This window comes from Thunnus albacares, chromosome 2 (genome assembly GCF_914725855.1).
Source record: "Thunnus albacares chromosome 2, fThuAlb1.1, whole genome shotgun sequence".
Classification (NCBI taxonomy): domain Eukaryota; kingdom Metazoa; phylum Chordata; class Actinopteri; order Scombriformes; family Scombridae; genus Thunnus; species Thunnus albacares.
This window is the reverse complement of record NC_058107.1, coordinates 18,511,733-18,537,924: the sequence shown is the minus strand read 5'-3', so window position 1 is coordinate 18,537,924 and position 26,192 is coordinate 18,511,733. Positions and strand designations below refer to the sequence as shown.

General features: G+C 38.4%; 1 protein-coding gene across 2 annotated transcripts in view; it reads right to left on the bottom strand.

Annotated features, from left to right (window-relative positions):
- Positions 1–26,192, bottom strand: part of LOC122994929 (EGF-like repeat and discoidin I-like domain-containing protein 3) — a 118,650-nt gene that overhangs the window by 32,525 nt on the left and 59,933 nt on the right. For both annotated transcript variants that reach the window (XM_044369731.1, XM_044369741.1), the window contains 5 exons: positions 25,449–25,562; positions 15,305–15,486; positions 4,283–4,438; positions 3,017–3,161; positions 2,626–2,810 (listed from right to left, as the gene is read on the bottom strand). In XM_044369731.1, coding sequence (XP_044225666.1) covers positions 2,626–2,810; positions 3,017–3,161; positions 4,283–4,438; positions 15,305–15,486; positions 25,449–25,562 — 782 coding nt within the window. The remainder of the gene's footprint in view (positions 1–2,625; positions 2,811–3,016; positions 3,162–4,282; positions 4,439–15,304; positions 15,487–25,448; positions 25,563–26,192) is intronic.

Below are 26,192 nucleotides of genomic sequence, written 5' to 3'. Positions count from 1 at the left end.
GGGTCACCACAAAGAAATTGAGGTAGGTTAATGTTTTGGTGATAACCAAAATGACAAAAAAGTATTGGTTTTGACTGAAATTTTCAATATAATATGATGGCTTAAAAAAGACTAAAATGTCAACAGTTTTCATTGACTAAAACTATACTAAAATAGTTATGGTTTTCTTTGTCTAAGATAATACTAAAATGCCCAGACCTTTAGTCAAGTAAAACTTGACTTAAAAAAACACAAAAAACAACCAAACAAACATACAAAAAACAGGATGTAAATAAATATGATGAAAACTAACAAGGACATTTGACGAGGACCAAGACAAAATAAAAAAAATATCTGACAAAATAAAGACTAGTCTGAGGAATGTTTACCAAAATCCACTCAAAAACTTTCCACAGTCCTGGGACTGTTCTTTTGCAGTGCATGAGTTACATTAACAGGGACACTGAAAAGTAGCTACTGTTTCTCTGGCAACTTTGCTATGTGGTCATGTTAATGCGCATAATCAACTAATCAGCCTATGTCAGCTGGAACACTTGGCAGCTCAGCCTGACAGCTTCAGCTCCTCTCATGAAAACATTTTGAAAGATTCTGGTTCTGTCTCCCTCTGTGTAATTTTATCTCCTGCCAGGCCAGAATAACTTTAGCTTGGATGGTCCCTGAATAGGTCCAGTTCTTGGTGTTTGCTTAAGATTTTATAGCATTTTGCCAGCAAAACATTTCAAATCTGATGGAATGGTCTCAGCTTGTTAAATCCAATCATTACATTCAAATGATTCATCAAATATTTGAGCTATCCATTGCTATGATGGACATAACTCATTGGAGCAATGTGCTAATTAAATCCATAATCTCAAATGATGAAAAATAATTAATTGTCAATGTCTTGTCAAACAGACATGGCTGGTGAGAAGCATGTAATGTGATCAGAGATACAGAACTCTTCAGAAATTACAAAATGACATAATAATAATATATGTATTGAAGCAAACAACTATAACAAAGACAACAACAAATAAGTATTCAGAGCAGGCTATAAGTCAAAATCTGTTTCAGCCGATGACTCCACTGCTTTCTATTTAAGTAGATCTCATGCATCAAGAAATCCAGTTTGATATTCGGTGTCTGTAAAGAGTTTCCTACTGCTTCCACTGCCCAGCAGAGCAGCTGTCTTGATTAATAGGAATACTTAATTTGTCATTAAGGCTGATTAATTCCATTAATCTGTAAGGTTTAAAGTCATTCAGTAATGTCACTGAGAATCAATTGTTTGCCATGGCAACAAGCAAAAAGAAGACACTGATTGTGGAAGTTTAAAAAATGCATATGAGGAGACCACTACAAGATTGGTCAGTTCCAACAGCTGTATCAGTGCAAATGCGAGCAAGCACGATGCAGTATATAAGTCTTAATGTTTACTTTTCAGAAGCTGGATATTGTATATGCCTGTGTGCGCAGAAATGGTCCTTGGCAGTGGAAGCCATTGATTTTCTCACTGCGTCTGCATAGCATCTCCCCTTTTCTGCCGGCACAGCATGTAATATGAGACCACAAGTTTTCCTTTACCCACAGCAATCAATTTTGCTTAGCCGAGCTCCCTGGCCTGGATGGGGCCTGCCTAAGTACCTGTCTCCTACAACGCATAGACATGCATACCCTCAACCTCGGCAAAAAAAAAAAAGCTTTCAGTGTAATAAAAAACATATCTGACTCAAGACCAATCTAATAATGGCCAGACAAGTCAGTGTGACTACTGTGTCACTGCTTGGGAGGTGGTATGCGTGGAGCGAGTGTGGCAGAAAGGCCAAGAAATCAAAGAAATCACTCTGATCTTCAATTCCCTGAGAAGATGATCCACATCACAATTCCTTCTATGCTATCTGTTTTACAGCTTGAAGTAAGATGTGGTTTCTCGCTCTAAAAGCAGTGAGCATTTACTGCCCTTTATCTTAAAAAAACACACCAAAAAATCCAATATATGAGGCCATATATGAGGGCATATTGGGCATGACTGAGCCTGGTTGATATGTATCTTAAACTCCCTGGGCCTCCATCAATCTCATATATTGTTAAGCAGAAAAACTGAGGTGTAAATGTTCACTTAGAGACGTGTCTTGTCCCTTTCAGGAGACATTTTCAGCCATCAGTTACTGTAATGAAAACAAATGGATTGGCTGGTTTCAAAAGAGATAGAAATTCTGGGCCAAAGCCAAAGATAACAGGGCTAAAACTCATCCAACAGGGGCAGTGTGGGTGTTGGATTAGACTTGCATGAAAAAAAAGAATAAAAAAAAAAGAAATGACTACAGATTACTTACTGTTTCTAAGAATAATACTGAGAGCAAGGTAATAGAGGTAGGATTTGGAGATACAATTTCATTCACAACTGACACTGTACACATAAATGAAGTCTTTCCGTATGAAATATAATTGAATCCATTGGCATGCATTACCATTTACACACCATCAATTCCTATGCCAGGAAGGTAAGAGCTAATCCTTTAGCAGAATGAAAGCCAGCTATCTGCTAGAAACCTGCAGTCTGTTATTCATTTCCCTGCTAATATACTGATCTAATCATTACAGCAGTTACAATAGATAACAGATTTAGCTCAGATAATTTCTTACCTGTAGCCACTGTGACTGGTCACTGTGTCCAGCTGTCCAAGCATTGACCTTGCCCTGCTTGTCCAAACGGGCCTTTCCTGGCTCCCAAGTGAACATGTCCATGTTGAGTGTCCTGAAGATGCTGGAAGCTGTTACCTGATAGTCCTGGACATGACCTGACTTCATTCCTAGTGGTTCAGAGCAGCCTGGCAACAACAAAAACAAACAGATTTGTTCTTGTTTTTCTGACTGTACAATCCCAACAAAATAAGTATATTTCTCAGTGTTGTTACCACATACAGTAGCTAACAGAACATAAAACAACTGTGCAGGAGGCATTCTGCAACAGCTTTTCACATCATTTTATGATTAATTTGTGTGTACAGCTGGATGACGAGCTCAGCTCACTCACCTGTTAGCTCACATCCAAGCAGCTCCATGCGTAAGGTACAGTGCCTCCTGCAGACTTGGGGATAAATGCGCACATACTGGGCTTCAATGGGAGGGGTGAAGGAGTTGGCTGATGGAGCGTTGTTATCGACATTTCCTCTGAAAATCTGTTGCAAGGGATGAAATAACAGCAGATGGGGGTGTGGAGGATGGAGAAGCAGATCAGTTTTACCATAATGTGGCAGTCTATCCGGCGCTGTCTCTGGTGTCTACTCCACACTCAACAAATTGCTGTCATTCAAGGTCAATGAGCTAGAATTACAGGGAAAAATAGACAATTTCCCGCACCATTTGAGCCCGTAATTTATAAGCACAGTGGTGTGTTTTAAATTAGTGGTCCAATTGTATTGCTATACCTTCTGGAGTGTTTTATCCAAATGACCTGAGATAGTCTGATGGAGACTCTCTGATTTGAGTGACCAATGTACTGTATGTGTGAGGTACAGAGAGAAGGCAACAGAGAAGGAGAAAACAAGTGAGAGATAGAGCTATGTGTTTTCATGCGATACATGAAATAGACTCTGTCACTGGATGGCAACAGGTCAATGATAAAAATAACAGACAACTTATATTAACTACCTCAAATACACTGACAGGACTTACAGGTTATTTGCTCCATACTGCTCATACAGTTACAACCTCCACCTCCATAAATACAAATGCACACTCAAACATACAAATTTTTTCAAAATTTTGAAACATGCCAAAAAAGAAAAAGAAAAAGAAAAATACAAGACAGACAAGAAAACAAAATTGAGATTACAGAATATTCAAGTCCAGGCTCATTGTTCTACGTAATAAATTTGAGAAGTTTGGAGGTCGGGGTCATTTGGAGCTGGGCCAAATAGAGGACAGCCGCGGTTTGCTGTCAGGCATGATAGAACACCGTGTGGCCTATTTGGTGGCTCTTCATCCCCAAATAGTATAAAAATTCAATCTAGAAGTCATAAAAGTGGAGGGGGGTAAGGGGCAGTAAGATGGGCCCGGTGTGTGCTAGCTAATTAAAAAGCCATCTCATCATGTCCTCCACCCTGCCCTTGACTGAGTGCACAGCCTCTAGTTGCTGTGTGTGCACATGTGTGTGTGTATGTGTGTGTGTGTGTGTGTGCGTGTGTGCATGTGTGTAGCTTTGTCTGTTTATTACAGACTGAGAGGGTAAAGGAAAAAGAATGGAAAAATGACATGGGGCATCTACACTTGTGTTTGTGTGCTGACGCGTGTGTCTCACCATATCCTCATCTTTGCTCTTGACTTTGTATGTCCTCCAGGTCTTCCCGTCATCACTGTAGGCTACTTTGTAAGACTTGACGTACTCTGGGCTGCCAATACGCTTTGCACCCTGGGTAATTAGGCCTGTGACCCTCATTCTCCTCTGCAGGTTAATCTGTGGAAAAAAAAAAAAATCAAGAAATTACAGGCTTCTCAGAGACTATGAATGTGTAGGAGTGAATGGGCAGTATGGGCATGGGAATCAATTCACCCCCTTGTATCTTTTTTGTCAGGCCCATCCATCTTATTCAGAAAGTCTGTGATCAAATGGAACATTTAATCAATCCTCACGCTCCAGATCCAGTCTGTCAACCCTGCGCAGACTGTCAATATAGTGCCAATGTAAAGCGGCTTGGAGAGCCACGAGGCAAAGCGAGAGCTCAGAAAGAGGAAAGTGATGAATGCTTCCATAGATCCTGCTTAGCGCCCACAAAGCAAGATCATTATTATCTAAGCACGGCGGACGTGTTTCACACTACTTTAAGATTCGCTTTGGCATGCTTTTCACTGACAGACAACTTTAATAGAGTATTTATCAATTTCAGCAAACAATGCGCATTTTATACAAATGTTTATCTTACAAATTAGCAGAAATATGTTTGGCAGAGTTACAGATATAGTGATCAGTGGATGGGTTTAGATTTTTAATTTATGTTTTTGTGTTTACATGCCAGCATTCTAAATTACTACAAATCCATAATGCTTATTTTACAACAGAAAAGTTGATCATTTATTTATCTGGTCCTTAAAAATGCAAAGTGCGGGTTTAATTGTACAAGTTTCCTTTCATTTCTTTTCTGTATATCTTAAAAAAAAAAGCGGGCAACATATTGTATGGCCAAAACTTCACCAATGTCCACTACATGATGGCTCCTAAGAGATCCAAAAAATTTCAGCTTCTCTCACTAAGGTCTCGGTGACTGGTCAAAATGGTTTCCATAATCAATTTCACATCTTATATCGTACATCTTGGTGGTAATAAAAAAAATGGTTAAAGGTTAAAGAGCGATACATTTCAATACATTTCGCAGCATTCTTGTTTGATTGACAGCCTCAAGTAGTGGTCGTTGGTGCTTTAGCTCAACACAGGCTGGCACATCTGCCAAAATTTGTACCACCTGCTTCAAATTACTGTCAGGCTGGCAGGGAGCTTCAGAGACCTATGAGTAATGTCTGGAAACAGTCTATGTTTTAAAACTATTATTGCTGGTTGACTATAAAAGTGCCTTGGTCACCCTGTAATTCTGGTGAACTTGTTTAAAAAATGAGAAAAGTCTTACGAGTTATTTGTTATTTTTTGGTAACAGCTGATGACAGCTGATGACAGTTTACTTCACTGTGACAACATGAGGAAGCCTGTGGTGACTAAGTGGTGGCTGTGATGGGTTACTCAAACATACACGCATGTACAGTACTCACACACACACACACACACACACACACACACACACACACACACACACACACACACACACATCCTATTTCTACAGTGAATATTAATATTGACACAAAAAGTAGGGCAGGATAACACAAGGCAATTTCAACATTATAATATTGTAACACACGTGTGATATTCCATGACAAATAAGATAAAGCAAATAAATGGTGATGAGAATTATTCATTAATCCTTCTGGCACAATGTTCACACCAAGCCACTATCTTTTTGGGGAAAAAAAGGCAATTTCCCTAATGTATCTCACCCTCTTACAAAATGTAAAAACACAGCTAACTAGCCTTTCTAGTCTTTCATTAACCTGGAATGGCCAAACCTAAAAAAGAAAGGCAGATTACAATAAAAGAGAATTTGTATTACTCCTATGAAATAGACTAGCTTTGCTCAAGGTAAAATTTATTCTCACGATCTTATTTATAAGATCATGTGGTCTAGACAAAAAAATCAATGACTGATTGATTGCAAACAAACAAGTCTGAATTTCAGTGCATATTTGTGAAGCTGGAAAGGTTTCCTATTTAAAAACATGAACAGTTTTAAAGCTCAGCGAAAAGAAATAGAGGTCTGTCTTCACCGACAATGTGACCGTTTTCAGGATGGTATTCTGGGGGCTTGAGCTCATTTTCCGGTGCAGAAATGTTAGCATTACTATGAAATAAGGCAATTTACAAGTAAAATTTTTAAGTGCAAAAGCTCAAACAGATAGTCTGAGCCCGCTAAGTTGTACTCTCCTTTTCTGTTAATGAAAAAAAGAACTAAAAACTGTGTCTCCTGAGGACTTTACAGATTAGAGTATTGGCTCTTACGGATACAGCACAAGAAAAGAACTGTTTATGTCACCAGCCTTGTCTGCACTGTCAAAAACCAATGGAGTAATGTATAATAATTGTACTGGAGTGTGGATTTTCTTGCTAATTTCCATTTGTAGAGACAAGACTCAATTACACATATTTTTTCTACATACTTAAACCAATGTATCAAGTTAATTATACATAAGGACCCCTCTTAGAGGCTCAGAGCTGCAATGACCCACTCTTTCTCATTCATAGCGTTTCTTCGTTCTTCTCAGTTTTCTCCATGGAGACAGACACTTCTCTGACTAATTAGCAGCCCTGTCACTAAAAGGCCACTGCTGGGGTAATTGGGGTGATCTTTCACATTTTTAATGACGCCTCAGAAACACACCTCTGTCACTTCAGCGATAATAGTGATGCATTTATTTGTTTGAGTAAGGCATCGTTAGGAAACATCCTCCATGTGCAGACCTTTGTCTACAGACTTATATGTGTCAATTATAAGGAAATTGGCTCAGTGTGAGAGACAATTAACCTAAAATGCATAAAATGCACACAGGGACGTGTAAAAGTGACACCCCTGAGAAACACAGCCACAATTTCCATGTACAAAGACATGATATTACCATGATTCAGATGTTTTTCAAAAATCAGCACAAGTATCTATCACTGTGTGTGTTTTGGTGAGGTTCTAGATCCAGATGCAGATTATAAAACATCTAAAGTGTTTCTATCCTTATTAGAAGTATGCATTCTCAAAGTTTGGTTATATAGACTTTGTGCAAGAGCAAGAAGAAAAATTGCAAAACATAAAGTTTAGAATGAACTCTTACCCTTTCACCATTTCCTTTTTCCTGAAACACACAGTATTTTGTATATGAAATGCTCTTGGTGAAATGCATGAGCCTCTGAAGGAAAGAAAAACTTCTACATCAAGTTGTTTCTGTTCTCTTTCTCTATTTGCAACACAAAGGATATACCAATTGTTTGCATGGTTTGATTTAACCTGTTTTCTCCCTGAAAAACATTCACTACTGCGAGAAAATGTTCAGCATGTTACCATCAGCAACATGCTGGAACTGACTATGTCCTGTAGCTGTATTTCACCACTGATCACTGATTTGTTCTGCCCTGGTTTCTACAGTAATCTTACTTTAAGTCATGGTCCTATTGTCAGGGGAGTAGCAAGAGATAGACCAAAATGCAGGACAAAACAGCCAGAACTGAACAATGTCTCTTTAATAAAGAACCAGGCATGCAGGCACAGCAAAACGGAACAAAACAAAACCAGATGGAACAGAGGAGAGCGAAACTGAACAATACAGAACAAGGATCCAACAAGACTGAACTGAAACACAGCACTTAAATACTAACAGAACTAACGAGGAGATGAGGTGCAGTGGGAAGATGGGTGGAGAAATTCAAGTGAGGGGAATGAGTAGGTGAACCAGGAGAACAGAAAATACCACTGACAACCTTAGGGTCTTTAAAAAACTCAAACATACATTGCTGTTGACATAATCATGAAACAGTAAGTTTGTCAAGTGGATTGGCCTGCATGTAACAACAAAAATAGGACTGACAGATAACTGTTGTTCTGAGTTTCAGTTCATTTTTGAGTTTCTACAAGGGTCAGTGCGTAGCAAGCAACAGTCCTCAGTCACATTTCCTTAAGAAAACAAGTGTGAAAGCAAACTTCAACTTCAAGAGCCTACTGCCACTCCAGTCTTGTCTTCAAACATGTCTTTGACTTGCAATTGGTCTTTTGAAACAACAGGGGCCCAGTTATATTATGAGCAAAGACGCTGGCTATATACGTTAACATGCACAGGGAATTCTGGTCTTAACAATGATTTTGTTATTTAGATTGTTTGAATTTAGATTTAGAGCCCAGTATCACAACACAGGTTCATGCAAGAAATTAATTTTAATTATGAATCATTAGTAAAAATGTCATGTGTCATCTCAAATGCTTATTGTTCTTGTCATGCTGCTGCAAGAGATTCAGTAATAATTACATCAGAACCTGAAAGCCTTCTGCTTAACAATTAAAGGCACAGTGTGTAGAATTTAGTTGCATCTAGCAGAACAGATTCGGCAGAAATTGAATAAAATATTCATAAGTAGGTTTTAATTAGCGTATAATCCCATGAAAATAATAATCATTGTGTTTTCATTACCTTAGAATGAGTCCTTTATATCTACAGAGGGAGCAGATCCTCTTCCACAGAGCCCGCCATGTTGCATCGCCATGTTTCTATAGTAGCCCAGAATGGACAAACACAACCCTGGCTCTAGAGTGGGCCTTTCGCGTTTTTCGCAAGTTTCGCAGGCACTGTAGGTTCTCCCACATGCTTGGAAGGGGAGGAGGAGGGGGAGGGGTATTCAGTTGGTTGCAATCTGCAACCTCACCACTAGATGCCACTAAATCCTACACACTAGTCCTTTACAGTAGAAGAGCAAGAAATGACTACATAAATGTTCTCTGGAGCTCTTTAATCCTTATTTAAACAAGCGTGAACACATTAATTTACAATGAGAGCCTAGTCACTGGCCAGTAGTCATTTCTATTGATGTTCACTATTAATATCAACGAGCAAGAAATGTGGCATCAACAAAATGAGCCTCAAGAGAGCTTTGAGGACAAATGACACACACACACACACACATACACACACACACACACACACACACGAAGGTCAAGCACATCTAAAGTGAAAAGATCCCACGTGTTGATTACATATTAATAATAATAATAATAATAATAATAATAATAATAATAATAATAATAATAACACTATTTATATAGCACTTTTCAAAACACAGTAACAAAGTGCTTTACAATAAAAACAGAACACATTTAAAATTCAAAAACAAACTAAAAGCCATAAAAACTAAGCACATTATGAAAAACACAAATAGAGTAAAATGAACTAAAATGCCATAAAATATAATAAACAAGTGGGTTTTTTAACAGTGAAAAGACGAGACAGAGTTGGCAGCCCTGATCTCCTCAGGCAAGTTGTTCCAAAGTCGAGGAGTCCTGTCTGCAAAGGCTCTATCACCTTTATGTATCAATCTGGACTTTGGAACAACAAGAAGTGACACATCTGATGATCTCAGGGAGCAGGAAGGGACAGAGGGCAATAAGAATCTGATAGACAGCCTGGGGCAAGGCCTCTCAGGGCTTTGTAAGTAATCAATAAAATCTTAAAATCTATTCTAAAAGCAACAGGTAGCCAGTGTAGGGAAGCCAGGATCGGTGAAATGTGATCATGTTTCCTACACCGAGTTAAAATCCTGGCAGCAGAGTTTTGGATGAGCTGGAGGCTGGAGAGGGATTTTTTGCTGATGCCAGAAAAAAGGGAATTATAGTAGTCCAATGACTGGTTATAAAAGCGTGAATGACAGTTTCCAGATTTTTGGCAGAAAGAAATGGTCTAATCCTTGAAATTTTTCTGTGATAATAAAAACAGGATTGAATCATTGAATTAATATATTTATCTAGGGTGAGGTTTTGATCAAAAATGACACCAAGATTTCTGCAAAGAGTTATTGAATGAGACAGTGAACCAAGACTGTTCGAAATTTGGTTGTTTACACTACCTTAACCTATGATTAATATCTCTGTCTGAAATTTTGCAACATCCATGTGTGGATGTCATGCAGACAGTTTAGCAGGTTGGCATTGTTTTGATAGTTGTTTTCAGGGTAACAGTTTAGACAGATCTGAGTATTGTGTGCATAAAAATGGAAACTGATATTATGTCTGCGTATGAGGTAGCCTAGAGGGACCATGTAAATGGATAAAAGGATTGGACCCAGCACCAAGCCTTGGGGCACCCCGCAGGGAAAACACAACGTAGCTGACTTAGAATTAGCGATACCAATTCAGAAATGTCTGTCTTTTAGGTAGGACCTGAACCATTTCAGAGCAGCACCACTGATAGCAATCCAGTTTTCAAGACAATCCAAGAGAAAATCATGGCCAATGGTATTGAATGCTGTGCTTCGGTTCAGAAGAACAAGAATGGATTTATGGCCAGTATCAGCTGACAGCAATAAGTCATTAATGACTTTGAGAAGAACAGTTTCACTACTATGGTTTTTTCTAAAACCGGATTGGATTTCCTCACAAATATTATTTTCATTAATAAAAGCAAGCAGTTGATCTGTTACAATCTTTTCTAAAACCAAAATTCAGGAACAGGACCTGTCAACAGAGAGCAGTTTAAAAAATGCAGAATAGAGGGGGAAACTGTAGTAAAAATGTCCTTTAAAAATTATATAGGAAGAATGTCTAAAGGACAAGTTGAGGGTTTCATTTTCTTTACCATTATCAGTCAGTGAAAGATGGAGAGATTGGATTGAAAGAGCAGTGGGAAATTGCACAGGGCTTCTCAACTGTAATTGGAGTATCGGGGAGAAATGCAACTTCTAATAATTGAGACCTTCTGGGTAGAGAGGGAAAGGAATTTGTTGCATTTCTCAGGGGTGGCATCTAGTATCTTGCCCGGGGGAGGATCAATGACACTGCTCACAATGCTGAACAATATTCTTGGGTTGGACTGATTGTTTTCAATTAGAGTAGCATAGTAAGCAGATGTAGAATTTTTAACCTCTGCATCAAAAGAAGAGACCTAAGATGTTCCAGGTGAACTGTGAGTTTAGATGATTTCCACAAACGCTCCACCTTGGGGCATTTTAGTGTCAGCTCCCAAATATTTTCATTTATCTAGGGCATCAAGAGGCGACTAGATTTTCTGTTCTTGAAAGGAGCGACTGCATTTAAGATGTACACTGAGATCAAAACTGTTGAGGGACTTGCAGGAGTATTGTAACAGTTACACTGTCCTGTGTCCTTGAAACAAAGAACCCTGTGGCACTGTTGTCACACATTATCATACACACATTTGAAATAACCTTACCTCTCTCTTTGAACTGTCGTGCTATCACACACACATGCAGACAGACAGCACAACTTCAAATTACAACAGCCTTTTGTGTTTTTCTTCCTTTTAGCTGATTTATACAATGTTACATGCTGTCCATCTACAATATGTTCCAAAAACATATTGTCTACATGCCTCTTCACTTCTTCCACTTCCACTTCTTTTTAAAGAGAGGCCACCCAGCCAATATTTCTCCAAGTTCTAAGTGTAAAAATAATCCTGACAGTGTCACAACCTCACAGTAATAGCCAGTGAAATGCAAGCATGTTATGATTGTATTTGGCCATAGGGATCAGCATGCTCCTCAGATGGTTAAGACACAACAGCTTAAAGGATGTGAAATGGTATGAACAAAAATTTAAGATGTAAACACCACATAGATGTTGTGGCAGGACCAGAAATAGGCAGCCTGTCACTGATTTGTAACAGTTCTGCCTGGAAAGAGATGGCCACCACAGTACTGTTAAGGCTTTTCATCCGCCTGCATTTTAATCAATACAGGTGTTCACGCAGGCTGCATGACAGCTCACGTTTCACTCATGCTATACGCGTCTAACCACGGCCTGAAGCATATTTTCATGCTTCTGTTGCATGTAACTACATTGATTGTGTGTTGGGCTCTGAGTCCTGCCAAAACACGGCTGACCTACACTTAATACTGTGCCAGAACACATCCTGTGTAGACACTGACATAGGACTGAAGCTGCTGCTGCTCTGCTAACGTGCTGCTTTCACTATGCAGCTTGTGTAAGAGACTGATGAATTACTTACAGCTGACATGGTCATAAGTCTCACTGCTAAAGGTGCTCAATTAGGTTTAGACCTAATTGAGCATATTTTTCATCTAAGAATAGGTTTAGGTAGAAAATATGATAACATTCAGTCTAAAAATGCAGAAAACACATTTTGTTCTGTGGCGCTTTATTTAATTATTGCATATTGCAGTCATGCTGGGATTCTAAAATAAACTGTGATGAAAAAGCATTTCTCAGGGTCATACTGTATCTGAACTACATAACAGACTGTAGAGTTGAATTTTTTATTATCTCATGTTATTCTGGAATGAAAAGGGAAAATCTCCCAAGACAGACACTGAATTACATTCTAGGCAGGTTTTATTTATACAGTACCAATCAAAAGTTTGGACACACTTTCTCATTCAAGGCAATGGCAAGCGGTGTCCAAACTTTTGACTGGTACTGTATGTATCAGCACACGCAAGCCAATGTGATGAAGATCTGCATCTGAAAATGATGTCATTAACTGTTTAACTCCCATTAAACTTGGTATAGATCCTCTCAGCCTTCACAAGTGATTTGGATTGTTTCATTCCTCCAACACAGCTGGCTGGAGCTATATTTTTGCTGATATTGGTCAGACCTGCGGTATATTTCCCTGGAGTGTTCAAATGCAATTTTATGTGTGAGCCCATCATGGCGAGGCTGTGAAAAAAATTATATTATTGCGCAACATAGATGTGTGTACAGTGGCACGCTCACGCGTGCACAATTCACAAACACACAAACCGACATAAACACAAACAAACACATATACAGTGAATGCATGCCTGTCTGTGACTCTGTGATCTATTATTCAAAGTATGTTGCTATATGTTTGATTCATTTGTTGTGGTTCAGGGGGAAAAAACGCTAAAACTGGCTGACATTCAAAGATGCATACTGCACCAGAGAAAACCTTACATATAGCCAGACAAATCTGATCTCTTTGCTGATAGGGCTGTCATCTGTGAGTACAGTATAACCCGCTTCACACGCCAGACATGCAAACACAGTCCCACCGCATCACTCTACACTACAAAAACATACCACAGACTCCTTAGCATAATCCCAAAACACTGACATGACTGTGCACCTCTGTACTCACATCCCAATTATCCAGGCCCTCCGCAGAAACACACAATGCCTAAAGCATCCCGCGCAACATCCCACGTGGCATCATTAAAGTCAAACAAACCGCCTGAATGTTTTATGTCCCGTTCTCCTCACCCTCTGCATGTGCCAGGCTCCTTTTCCCACTCACTCATGTTGACTGTTGCTTTGACTCTGTCTCTCTCACTTTCGCTCGCCTTTTTACAAATCAATTTTTTTTTCATTTTTGCCCTGTCTTACTATTCTCTTGTTGTTAGGTACAGTTTCTGTTTCTCCATCACGCTGTCACGGTGTGGCATGTTTTTTCTATTATATTTTGTTCACGGTTCAGTGTCTGTGTATCATTTATCTGATAACAGCCCACTTCAAAGGTTGCTGTCAACATTTCTGTCATAAAAGAAGGGACTCAAGAGTAAGAGAAATGTAAAAAAAAAAAAAAAGAAAGCCGAGAAACCATTATTTTTTATAATATTTGATGTTCTGATAATTCCATGTTTAACGAAATAGTTAAATAATTAATTTGTATGACACCATCTGTATATCTGTCTATTACATATGAGGAAAAATGTACAGTATATATCATAGCTATACATCATCTGACATTTGTTGGCAATGTATGACTATTTGCTCAATGTAAATCCAGAAAATGATTTCGACACATAGTACCAGTCACCTTCTCATTCCCTTGATTGAGAAAGCGTGTCCAAACCTTTGACTGGTACTGTAGGTCTGGGGTTCATAAATTGCAGGTGAGTGAGATGCAGAAGACTCAACAGAATCACTTTAATCATTGCCAAATGCAATGAGACCTCACTGCATATACGTTCTTTGGTTTACAATGATGTAACTCTCAACATGTGGGATGACTATTCAGGATTGAAACAGTCTCAAAAGAATAAAATTAATGGGATCAGGGCAGGATGGGACTGGCAAACAGATGCTCGGGATGTGACGTGCAGAAATAATTCAGGACCACCAGGCAATCTATTCTATCAATTCGCCTATGGTTCTTTGACAATAAGCACGGACTAATGACACAGCATGAAGGTTAACTTTTACAAAGCTGGAGTAAAAGGAGGGTTGCATTTATCAACGCTTTTCTCTTGTAAGCATCTAGTTTCTTTTCATTTCATTTAGATGACAGCCTTCGAAACACTCTGGGGTATTTATAAGGACAAAAAGAGAAGCTGAATTCATTCTTTTTTACAGATAAGAGGAAAATTACTGCTAATGTTACTGTTGAATGCTGTGTAAAATTCAATCAAATCAAATCTCTCTTGACAGCACAGTGATTTGTAGATCACATTTCATTTGAGGCATGACAAAGAGAAAGCATCAATGCATGAAATAATCACATTCATCATAGTTGATTTTGCTAGGGAACCTCTAACGCCAAACTGAAATTATGACACAAAATACAGCTCAAGTGTCAATGCAGTTACAATATAAGCATGTCACAATTAACCTAAAGTAACTAAAGTCAAAATTAGGGATGGCACAGCTGAGTAACTGTTAGCAAATCATTGTGAGAAGCAAAAACTACTGGCTGAAAATAGTTATGCCCTTTTACATTGTTCCTCACACTTGACTACACCTGCATCTGTTCTACCCCCAGCTCACATTTTTAATTGCTCTTTATTACCAGTGAGTGAGCCATCAATTTTACAGTACCTGTAATTAACTCTGAAGTTTATACTGTTGCATTTTCACAGTCAACAATTTATACTAACCATAAACTACAACTCAGTCATAGTCTACAGTAGAGAACATACTGTTATATAGACCAAACCAAACAATTTAAAGCCACAAAAACAAGAGAAAAAGGTCTGTCTGTAATTAAGATTGTCCCTGGCCTGGCTTTGTGTGTTGCCTGTCCTGTGACCGCACTTTACCTGTATCCACGGCCATCTGTCATTTTCGGCAGCGGTCCAGGCATTGACCAGACCCTTCTTGTTGAGGCGTGCAAAGTATGGGTACCACTTCTGCAAGCCGAACAGAGCACGGTGGGTGGAAGAGGCTGTTATCTGTTGGTTGGAGATTATGCCGCCCTCCATGCCCAATGGTCCAGAGCATTCTGAGTGAAGAGAGGGAGAAAAAGACAAATGAGCCTTCATGTATTTCCAGCACTCAAAAATATGTGCAACTCAGTCTTCGGAATGCATATAGATTTTCAAAAATACCACATGTCAATGCTTTTGTCCTCCATATCTTGAAACATAGTGTTGTTATGTTTATCTCAGTCCCAGATATAAAAACCTCAGTTTCTTCTATTTGTACTGTATTAGATCAGACATGGTCAATAAAACTGCAACTTCTTCAGTCTCTGCTGTTGTATCCTGTTACAACCTCCTATGGAGACCTTCTGTTTTAGATCATTATAGATTTGTTCACCCTGACTCCTGTTTTTATCACTATCAATGTTACTTCGATTCATCGCAAGATATTTTCTAATGTTTCCATTACGGCAAAATCCTTTTGAGTCACAGCAGTCGGTGAGAGGACTCTTGCGTGCCTTCATGCTGCCCACACCTAATGGATTAACAAGTTGCTCCTTCATCTCTTCCATCTGTAACAGAGCCCTCAGGCTTGCTTCCAAGGAGCTGAAGCCACTTCTAGACAGCATCGTCCTCAAGTCAACAAGCTTTGTAGCATCTTTAAATATCCCATAGGCTGCAACATTAAAGTGGAGAAGCATGACAGAAATATCTTTTCAGGCCAAAGTACTGTCCTTTCTTCTTTAAGCAGCTTGCATCCCTCTCTTAATCCTAATTGCAATGTCCAGGCACATCAAAAGCATTTTAATAGACATACCTGTGGTGAAAGGGATTCTGGCAATGTTTATCCTGTAGAGAATTTATTGTGCTGGAAAACAAGCATGTCTCTGTATTTCCATGTTTAAAAAAGGCTTATTGGAAAATCAAATAATAATAATAGAAAACACATGAGAAATAAAACAATGCAGAAACAGATGGAAAGTGGGAATGTATAATACAGAATGTTAATCGCAGTACATACCACAATATGCAGTTTTATTATAGGTCTATACGTAGGTCTAAAAACATAAAATTGAAAGTTGGCCCTCCTCTCCAGAGGTGATTTTTATAATTGCTCATTTATACATAAAACATCTGGTTTTCTATCAAAACCTCTCAGATTTTGTGAGATTCCATCAGCTCAGGACAGATTCAATTAGGATGTGATATGCATGCAAATTGTATAGTTTGTGTCTACAATTATAAGATAACTCAGTCTGTGGAAAGGCATTATAATTGAGGAAAACAACCTAAATAGTTCAACTGAAGTTGAATTGTTGATCCAAACACTGTGGCATATCGCCATCACACATGAATCGGATGGGACTGCAGGTCTACAGAATCCTTCAGCCTGAATAAATTGTATTAAAGAGTTGTGAAACTGAACTGAAATAGTCTCTCCAATGGATATTATTCAAACCTAAAGTTGTAATGTGCAACGTATTCACTTAAAAATACTTAAAAAAAACAAAACAGCTGAGAAGTGACAGAAAGTTGGTTTGAATACTGTTAATCAGTCTGGAGGCAAATATCCCTGCATCATTACGTTTCTACAAGCCCACATTGTCTCCTAAACATAAACGGCATCACAGCTGTATTGAAGATGTGCCGCAATAGTTGTGACAGATGCTCACGTTTTAATTAGTCTTTAAGCCAAGCGTATAGTTGACATAAATGGAAGGAATTATAGCCTAGCATTTTTTTTTGTTTTAAAACATCTTTCCTAATGAGCATGATTTGCAGTTATATAAATGCTGCATAGCTCTGCAGCTACCATCTTCTAGATTATAGCATCTTTTTCACTGAACGCAGAAAAGTGGCTTGACAGAATTTCAGTTATTTATGATCTGACCAAAAAAGATAAACATCCATCACAAAATATGGTGAAGAACAGCTGGCTAAATAGTCCCATGAGTCTAGAGGAAAACATTATGAGGAGTTTACTGAAGGTTGATGGCAAGACCGCCTGCATATAAACATAAAAACTACCTGAAAACAGTCTGAGCAATTTAATTCTCTATCAAAGTTGGAAGTCATGAAGTTGAATCTCAAGTGTGTAGCAAAATGGCATTTATACCCCACTGCCTTTTCTTACTTTGTAACAGCAACAAATTGATGTGACAGTCAGAGGAAGTGGAGTGCACATTTTTTACTTTAAATAAGTTTAACCTAATTTATGATGTAAATGATATGGGAGGGAATTCTTTAAATGTATTCTTGTGCTGTTTATTTCAAATGACAACAGTTAGGCTATAAAAGAATACCAGTAAGATGACATAATTTATTACACCCATATGATTTTTCTTATTAGTTTGGTCACAGATGATTAAACAGCTATGTTTAAAAGCCTTAAAACCACAAGTGTTGGGCAAGCTGAGGGAACTTGGAAGTGTCCCAAAAGAATGAGGACATATCAAGCCAGGAGTTCAGCCAGAGGCACTGCTTACTCATGCTGGCTGAACTATAAGTGTCTGTGTAAACCAGCCTTCAGGGTAGGCCTGGAGCAATGGTCACCAGAAGGCTGTGATGCCTTCTACACCATTTAAGTAAAACACCTAAGTATTTCAAATCCAGCACTGACACACAGATAGACAAAGCACACACACACATACTGTACCAGCAGACAATATAACTGGCAGCGCTGAGAGCTGTGTGAAGACTTTCACCACCGAAGAAAGCAAAGAGTCAGAAAAGAATGGAACAGTGAAAACAACCCTAGCACGACTTATCCAGCTGCTAAAACAGCGGGGTTCTAGGCAACGGGGAGCCAGGGAGACAGTGAGTAATGTCTGAGGACCGTCCAGGGGGATCGACTGGAGGCTGGAAGAGAGCAAAGATTATCTGTGTGCATGTGTGTGTGTGTGTTCACTGAAAGAGATGTGTTTATGAATTCCACTATGGTAAATCACTCTCGCTTCACTAGTTCTTTCTTGTGTGTGACTCACCGTTTCCAGACTGATGAGAGGATGGTGTAGGTGGATGTGGTATTCTACTGCTGAAGCTCAGAGAAGAATCTGATTTTCTGATATCTGAGGGATGAACTTCATTCTATCCTCTTAATAAGTTTTACAGAAGATAAACAGTTTGGACAGTTTTGAGACACGGTAAACCAGTTTGAACCCTTAGGCTTGGAAAGATGGCAGCTGCTCTTAGCAGAGTAGGACTTTCCAAAACCAGTATTTTGTTATAAATATATGGGTGCAGTAATCCAAGTTCCATTTGCAGCTTCAAATTATAGGATTAATATTTGATTGTTCATCGACTTGTTTCATTCTCTGACTTGTTTAAAACACGTGACACCACCTCCCTCATCCAAGGACATACAGTATGTGTTCATGCCTCTAACTATTTTTCCTTTTTAGGTCTGTCAGCAAGATGTCTCAAAGCTCAAATTTCCACTAAATGGACATACACATGCATGCCTTGTACCAAGGAACAATTGATTAAGTTTTAAAATATTTTTTTAGCCATAACTGTAAAATTAAATGAGCAATATTTATTTAAAATCCTAGGAGTATGTTTGCAGGCTCAGCAATAAATTACACTTTAAAATAAAGTGATATGAACAAGTCTCTTTATGCAACAGTAAGTTGAAGGAGTGCCATTCTCAAGTGATAAGAAAAAAGCATTCAATATGGTTTTTTTTTCAACCTGACCATCACATTTCTCTGATGAAAAGAATTTGTATTGTGTATGCAGGCATGCCTTCACATGTCGATCTAAGGAGGGTTAATTCAGCTGAGATTGATATTCTCCTGGCCAAATGTAAGAATGTAAAGAGTGCAAATCAATAAATAAAAAGTGAACTAACAGCAATACAACATTCTTGATTCCTGATTCAGGGACTCAGTGGACCTACAGATGCTATTCTGGCACAAGCACCAAATGGAATGTCACTGATTTAACTCCTGAAAGTGAAATGGACTATATGACATTAAGGCTGTGGTGCAATGTCGAATCAACACAGTATCATATTCCCCTCTGTGTTGTACCTCTTAGGCAGCTCTCTAGATATTCTATGTGGATGTTGTGGCAAGACACTGTTGCAACGCCGCAGTCCTTCTCACCTTGCGGCAATGATGGGCCACTCTTAACGAGCTGCCTGTCAGTCGTCCGTTAGAGCAGCAGAGGCAGCCAGCCCCTGGGCCTTGGCCTGCTGGCCTCTGAGCATACATCAGCCCTGCGACAGCACACATCAGTAACACCACCACTACCATGATGTGACAGCTGAATCCATCTCCCACAAGCCCTACCTACAGCCTAAACAAATTAGAGCCCCACTGAAATTAATGCCAGCACACCAATACTAATGAGTATGCAGCGGATGAGGAAAAGAATAATACACACACTAGTCAGACATCAGCCATATGATCGAGATTCAACAGGTGACCAATGAGACTAAATGAAATGCACCTGTACATATTACTGTATGTATGAGTGTGTCAGCGTACATGTGTGTTCGCATGTCCATTTGCGGTCATGCATTTAAAAATGTGCAATCTGCAAGACAGCAATACATATTTTAATAAAAACATAACTAAGGGTGTGTGATATGATGATATTAGATCATTAATGATTAAAATGTCTGTATGATCTGTCTTTATGCAGACTGTTAGTATCGTGCTACAGTGTACATTTTATCAGTTCAGCTCTGTGACAGAGTGCTGACAGCAGAGCAAACTATCTGCACAGTACACATCAGGAGCCCTGGTTAGCCTGCTACCAGTCCAAGCATCGTCACGTCGCCAGCTCACGAGTTAGCTCACAGATTTGATGCTTTGTAGCATGTGAAATTTACAGCAGTTTTAATGTCCTGCTAGGAAGCTTATCCGCTGCATATCATGTTAAACTGACAGCTGGGCTACAGGTAAATGCCACCGTTTAGCAGTTAGCTCGCCTGCTAACTGGTAGCACTCACTTCTGTCATGCTGCAAGCTAGCATGATGTTATCTCGGGTTTACTGTGTTGGTGCCTTTTTTTTTACAGTGCACATCCTGCTAGTTATTCACACAACATCAACTGTTTGCTTTCAGCCGTAAAATAAGTTTAGTTGTACTGTTAGTTTGGTTTCCCATTGCAATATCCATTTTAAACAAGGCCAAATAGACTGTCACTACTTTTTAATGCAACTTTTCACACCTGCCCTTATTTATTTATGGAACTGTTTGTGTTTTAATGTAATTTTGTGAGTCTTTCATGGGTATATGTTTTAATGTTGTTTGTGAGCCCCTAACCTAAGACAAATTTCTATCATGTGATAGACAAAGTTTTTTAACCTTGAATCTTTAGTACTGTTCAGTAACTTGCAAGATACATGAAACAGAATCCTGATAAGATCATGGATTATGATCCTGCCAGAAAAAAATTGTTATGATTTTTTTGCCATATCGCCCACCCCTAAGCTAACTATACTATACTCAACTGCATCATGAAAATGTAGGTTAATTTTCATGAGAGAGAGCCTTTGTTTTTTGGGTTTTTTTTTCATTTTTGTTTGATCCACAGTCACAGGGTTTTATCTGATGTTACAGGGTAGAAGTAAGTTTAAGGTAAACTTGGAGTACTGAATCGATTTTGCTTCTGCTCAAGGCAGATGTTCTACAATGAACTTGAGCTTTAAGATACTTTTGGGAAACAGGGCACTGAACAACCATCACCTTTCCTCAATATCGGATCTTTAAACTACCATTTAACCCGTATTAGTGTCTGAAAATGTGAATTTCTCTGGACGATTACAGCTCTGATTCTGGTAAGTGACACATATGATTCTTCTTTTTCACTTCTCGCTTTCCATTGGATGAAGGGAACCAATACTGAAGCCAATGTAATTATTTCAGTAAAACAGTAGAATCACTGAACAGACAGGAAATAGCAAAAAGCTCACTGCTGCTTTCACATAATATTCTCACAATGATTTCTGGTATAGTACGGCCAGAGGATGTACAGCTGCATAATGTGCAGCAGCCAGTGTGTGTACAAGACTAGCCCACACAGAACGTGGGTTGAAGGAACACGTCAGAGGAGATGATGAGTCCTTGCATAAAAGTGCATTCTACTTTTTCCAGTGAATTCTATATTCATTGGGGACCTGACTGCACTTAAGTCTGCAAAATAATCAACAAATAACACATTTAAACTGATTTTGATTTTAAGCATTCAAGATCAACACTTCCAATAAATTGTCACTGGGAAGCCTGGTGACAGTAACCAAATAATAATAATAATCCTGTCAGGTATCAGGCAGATTGAGCTGTGGGTTTGGGAATTTTAAAGGTCAATGATACCACTTGCAGGAACAACTACAATTTTGTCACTTAAAGGGGACGCATCATGCACATTTCCAGGTGTATATTTATATTCTGGGGCTCTACTGGAATTTCTTCGCATGATTTACAGTTCAAAAACTCAAAATATTGGTCCTTTATGCAGCCCCTCAGTTCAGCCTCTGTGAGAAACAGGCCGTTTTAGCTCCTGTCTCTTTAAGGCCCCCCTCCTGATGAGCCCACTCTGTTCTGATTGGCCAGTTTCTGGAAGCTACCTCTCCGCAGACTTGCGATGGCTCGGAAGGCTACGTCAACAAACAGGAGTAGTAGGATTTCACTTCTTTTTCGTCATTCTTTACTCAAAATTGAAACTCAAATATTTGAGTGACATGATATCAGTAAAAAATAAGCAAAAATCACAAAAAGCATATGTCCCCTTTCATACGTAACTAAATATATTATAGTCATTGTGATGTTTTCATTGTTGTTTTGAAATGGATTATGACAATTTTTATAACAGTTATTCATTTGTTGTTTTTCTGTGCTTGTTCCTTCTGCTATGGTAATTCAGTCTCTCATTTCACAAAGCTTTCTTTTTTGACATTGTACAGCCTTGTCAGGAATCATACAGTGCCATCCAAAAGTATTACGGCAGAAGTTTGGCTCTACTCCAGCACACTAGATTTCCAATTAAACAAGCTTTGGGGGTGTCTGGGGTTGTTTACATCCATAATGGGCTAACAGTGTAGGACTTATGGCCCTTTTTACCTTCAGGGGATGCGTATAAATAGGGCTAAAAAAATCTTCAGCACAAAATCAGCACTTTAACCTTGTGGTCAATGTTTCATTTCAAATCTAATGTGTTGGAGCACAGAGCCAATACAAACCATTCTAATACTTGTAGACTGCACTGCAACTTTGATAATGATGAGCTGAATTAATGGTTGTGTAACCTGCTGTACAAATATTGAATTTATATGGGAAAATGGAAATGAGCATCATTAAACAAATAATGGAGCTTAGCATATGTTCAATCAGCAAGCCTACTTCATTTCTAAATCATTCTCCTCCAAGTTTTTCCATCAGGCGGCTGAACCTCTTGACTCGTCACTATTCAGAAATGTCTCTCTACCCTCTTTTATCTTTCCAGTTTACAAAAGCAACTATAGCACCTGTTTTTGGTTCACTTCAACAAAGCTCTAACTCTTCCAAATTTTCTCTCTTTCTAGACTTGTTCAAACTGCCAAACTGCAGTAGACTTGTCTGTTTCTGAACAATTGCTACACCTAAATTAGAAAATCTGATGGATTAATTTGTGAGTAGAAGTGCAGGGGTGGCTCAGGGCTCTGAGTCCACTGATACTGTACATTAATCCTAATATGTTCCTAGACTGAGTAGACAAAAAAGCATAATAAACACATGAAGCCCCTTTGAGCGCTCTAGCATTTTGCAAAAAAGAAAGCCTCTTCTGATAAGATGGAAGCTCTCTCTCTTTCTGTACAGCCACTAGGCAAAAAGAAAAAAGAAGAAAAAAAAGAGGTCTAGCAAGCACAAAGTGGCTGTGACTCCTCAGCATTCAAATGTTTCGATATTTTTTCTTTGTTCTTATGCTTTAGGGTCTATTGTGTTTGTATAAATATGCAACATTTGAGCATGTTTTCTATTAAAATAGTGCAAGGAGAAAATTGGATTTATTTTTATGATGTTAATGAAATTTAAATAAATGAAACACAAATCACATATTCAGGTTGTAGCTACAGGATTTGAACATCAATTATTCAAAGTTGCAACAGATCTCAATGGATGTATTTCAGGATAGAGGATGTCTTTAAATTCAGAAAACATTAATGCCGTGTGGAGTATGAGGTTCACTTATGGGTGGCTTTGGACTCCAGTCCTATGAAAAATAAATTATGGCGCCATATATTTAAAAATACATAGGAAGAATGTTGGTGTATGTGTGCACTTTCACTGGAATCCGTCCTGTTCAGTATACCCTGTATGTATTTTAAGGTATAATCAGAGGTGGATTATTTAAAGGGGACGTATCATGCAATGTACAGGTCTATGTTTATATTCCACAGCTCTACTGGAATATGTTTACATGATTTGCAGTTCAAAAAAACTCCTTATTTATCTTATACTGGTCCTTTCTGTAGCCCCTCACTTCAGCCTCTGTCTGAAAGAGGCTGTTTCACCTCCTGTCTCTAACATTAATCCTATCAACTGGGGTACCCACAGAACTCAAAGGTGTACTTTTTCATATCTTACAGGTGCTTAATCCTACCATTCTGATTTTTCATGACTTTGTCAATCAATTTGTTCCTAATGACTTCATATCATTGTTTTATCATTAGTCATTTTGAAGGCTTTGTGGAAAGATTGTACTTTGGATAAAAGCTGCAATTTGTATAAAAGAAAAGTATATATTTTCATTTTACATGGTATGCAAATTAACTGTAACTTTCCTAAAATAATAATAATGATCAGTTTTTTTTTCAGATGACATTGATTACATAACTATTAATGTTTTGAGAAGAAATAAATTAACATTTTGCTATGATGGTTGTTTCTTACAGTAGTTTATTCTTGTGATCTCCAGGGACCCCAGTTGGTTGTCCTTGTATATTAAATATGTTGGTAGGATGAAGGTTAAGGTCCCCCTCCCCATGAGCCCACTCTGTTCTGATTGGTTGGCTTCCACAGGCTGCATCTTGGCTGATTTCTGGCAGTTCTGGAGACTACACACAGTAGTAGGATTTCACTTCTTTTTCTCCTTCTGTACTCAAAATATAAACTTCTCAAATACATTTGTACATGTTTGAGCCAAAATCCGATCCGAAATATAAAAGTGGACAACACAAACAACCTGTCGAACCACCTTAGCAACAAAAGCTACGTAACAGACGGCCGTTTGTAAGCATGTACGAACAATCTGATGTCTTCATGAGGAGGAATTAGAGGTAACATTGCAAACAAAGTGTTCAGAGCAGGCTTAAGTCCTGGCTTTTGACTTAAAGGGAACATTTTTACATACATTCACCTCATGTTTTGGACCTTTGACCAAGTTGGTCATGGACATTTGACATTAAAACATTATAACAATAACAGAAAATCCCAAAAAGCATAAACACAACACACTTTTGTGCATTTATATAAAAAAAAACTAACACAAGTTGTGTCAGACACAGTATTAAATAAAAGCGTTAAGAGTTTTCAATGACAATTTAGTTTTGATGTCTACTTCACTGAAAGATTTAGTCCTCTACCTGCAATAGTGAACACTGAGCACATGGTGGCTCCTACACATATCCATCGTCAACTAATGTAATTAATTAGACTGCTCACCCTCCCATCTAACATCTGACTCCTTCAGTAACAATGAGAAAACAGGCTATGATGTACAATTTTCTGAGGGACTTGTTGAGAAAGAAATTACGTAAATTATGATCAAAATCACTGCTGATAACAGCAAAAAAATGTCTTCAAGATTTAATAAAATGATTACAATAATGTGTAACTTCTGAAACATTATCATCAAAGCATAGTATATTATCCAATGATGCATGGTTAGATGTTCTTCGTGGGAATTAGCAACAAACTGTCTGTGATCGATCGGTTCGCTCGGCTAATACTACCCGCTGTGCAATTACCTGCAGCATCAGGTGTGCTGTAAAAAATCAATGGATAGTTGTAAAAGAGTTAAAAGACAAACATAAAAAAGAAGTATGAGCACTTACTGTATTGACAGTTCCTCCCCATGTACTCCCCCGGGCATTCGCAGGAGTAGTTGGCAACCAGATCTGTGCAAATGCCCCCATTCTTGCATGGGTCTCTTTCGCATTCATTAATATCTGGAAGAGCCAAGAAACAAAAAAAGGTGCATTCATTTATTAGAAGGAGACATGTAGGCAATTAGGAAGACCTCATTCTCATTAGAATGCATTGGAAGGGAGCATGTATTGAATGTGTGTGTTACTTGATTCTTTCTGCCCATAGAAACTCTCAAAAAGACACTTGTTTCTTGAAACTAATAAATCAAATAGTTCCTCAGGAGACCAGTAATGCTAGAACACAGGCCAAAGTTTTGAAATGTTAAGAATAATGAACAAAGTGTACTTTTTTTGTTTATATATATATGCTTAGTAAGTTCTACAAAGCTGAGTGAGGAAAGTAATTATCCATATACAGACATACAGCTGTTTTTAGATGCTTAACACCACGATTCCATTGGTCCACATTTCAAGTGCCACACTAAGGTTGTGCGTGAGGCTTTCTGTTTTTTTTTTAACTTTAATTTTTTTTTTTTTTTACAGCAATAATGTAGTCAAATCACTTTAAAAAGTATAGGGACTACAGTACCAACAATCTTCTACATTCATTATTCAGAAATTTGACAGGCCTCTTTACATGAATCGCTGATCTTTTTGTTGAACATTAGGGTATTTAAATAATATTTCCTGACATTTTTACTTGTGTGTGAA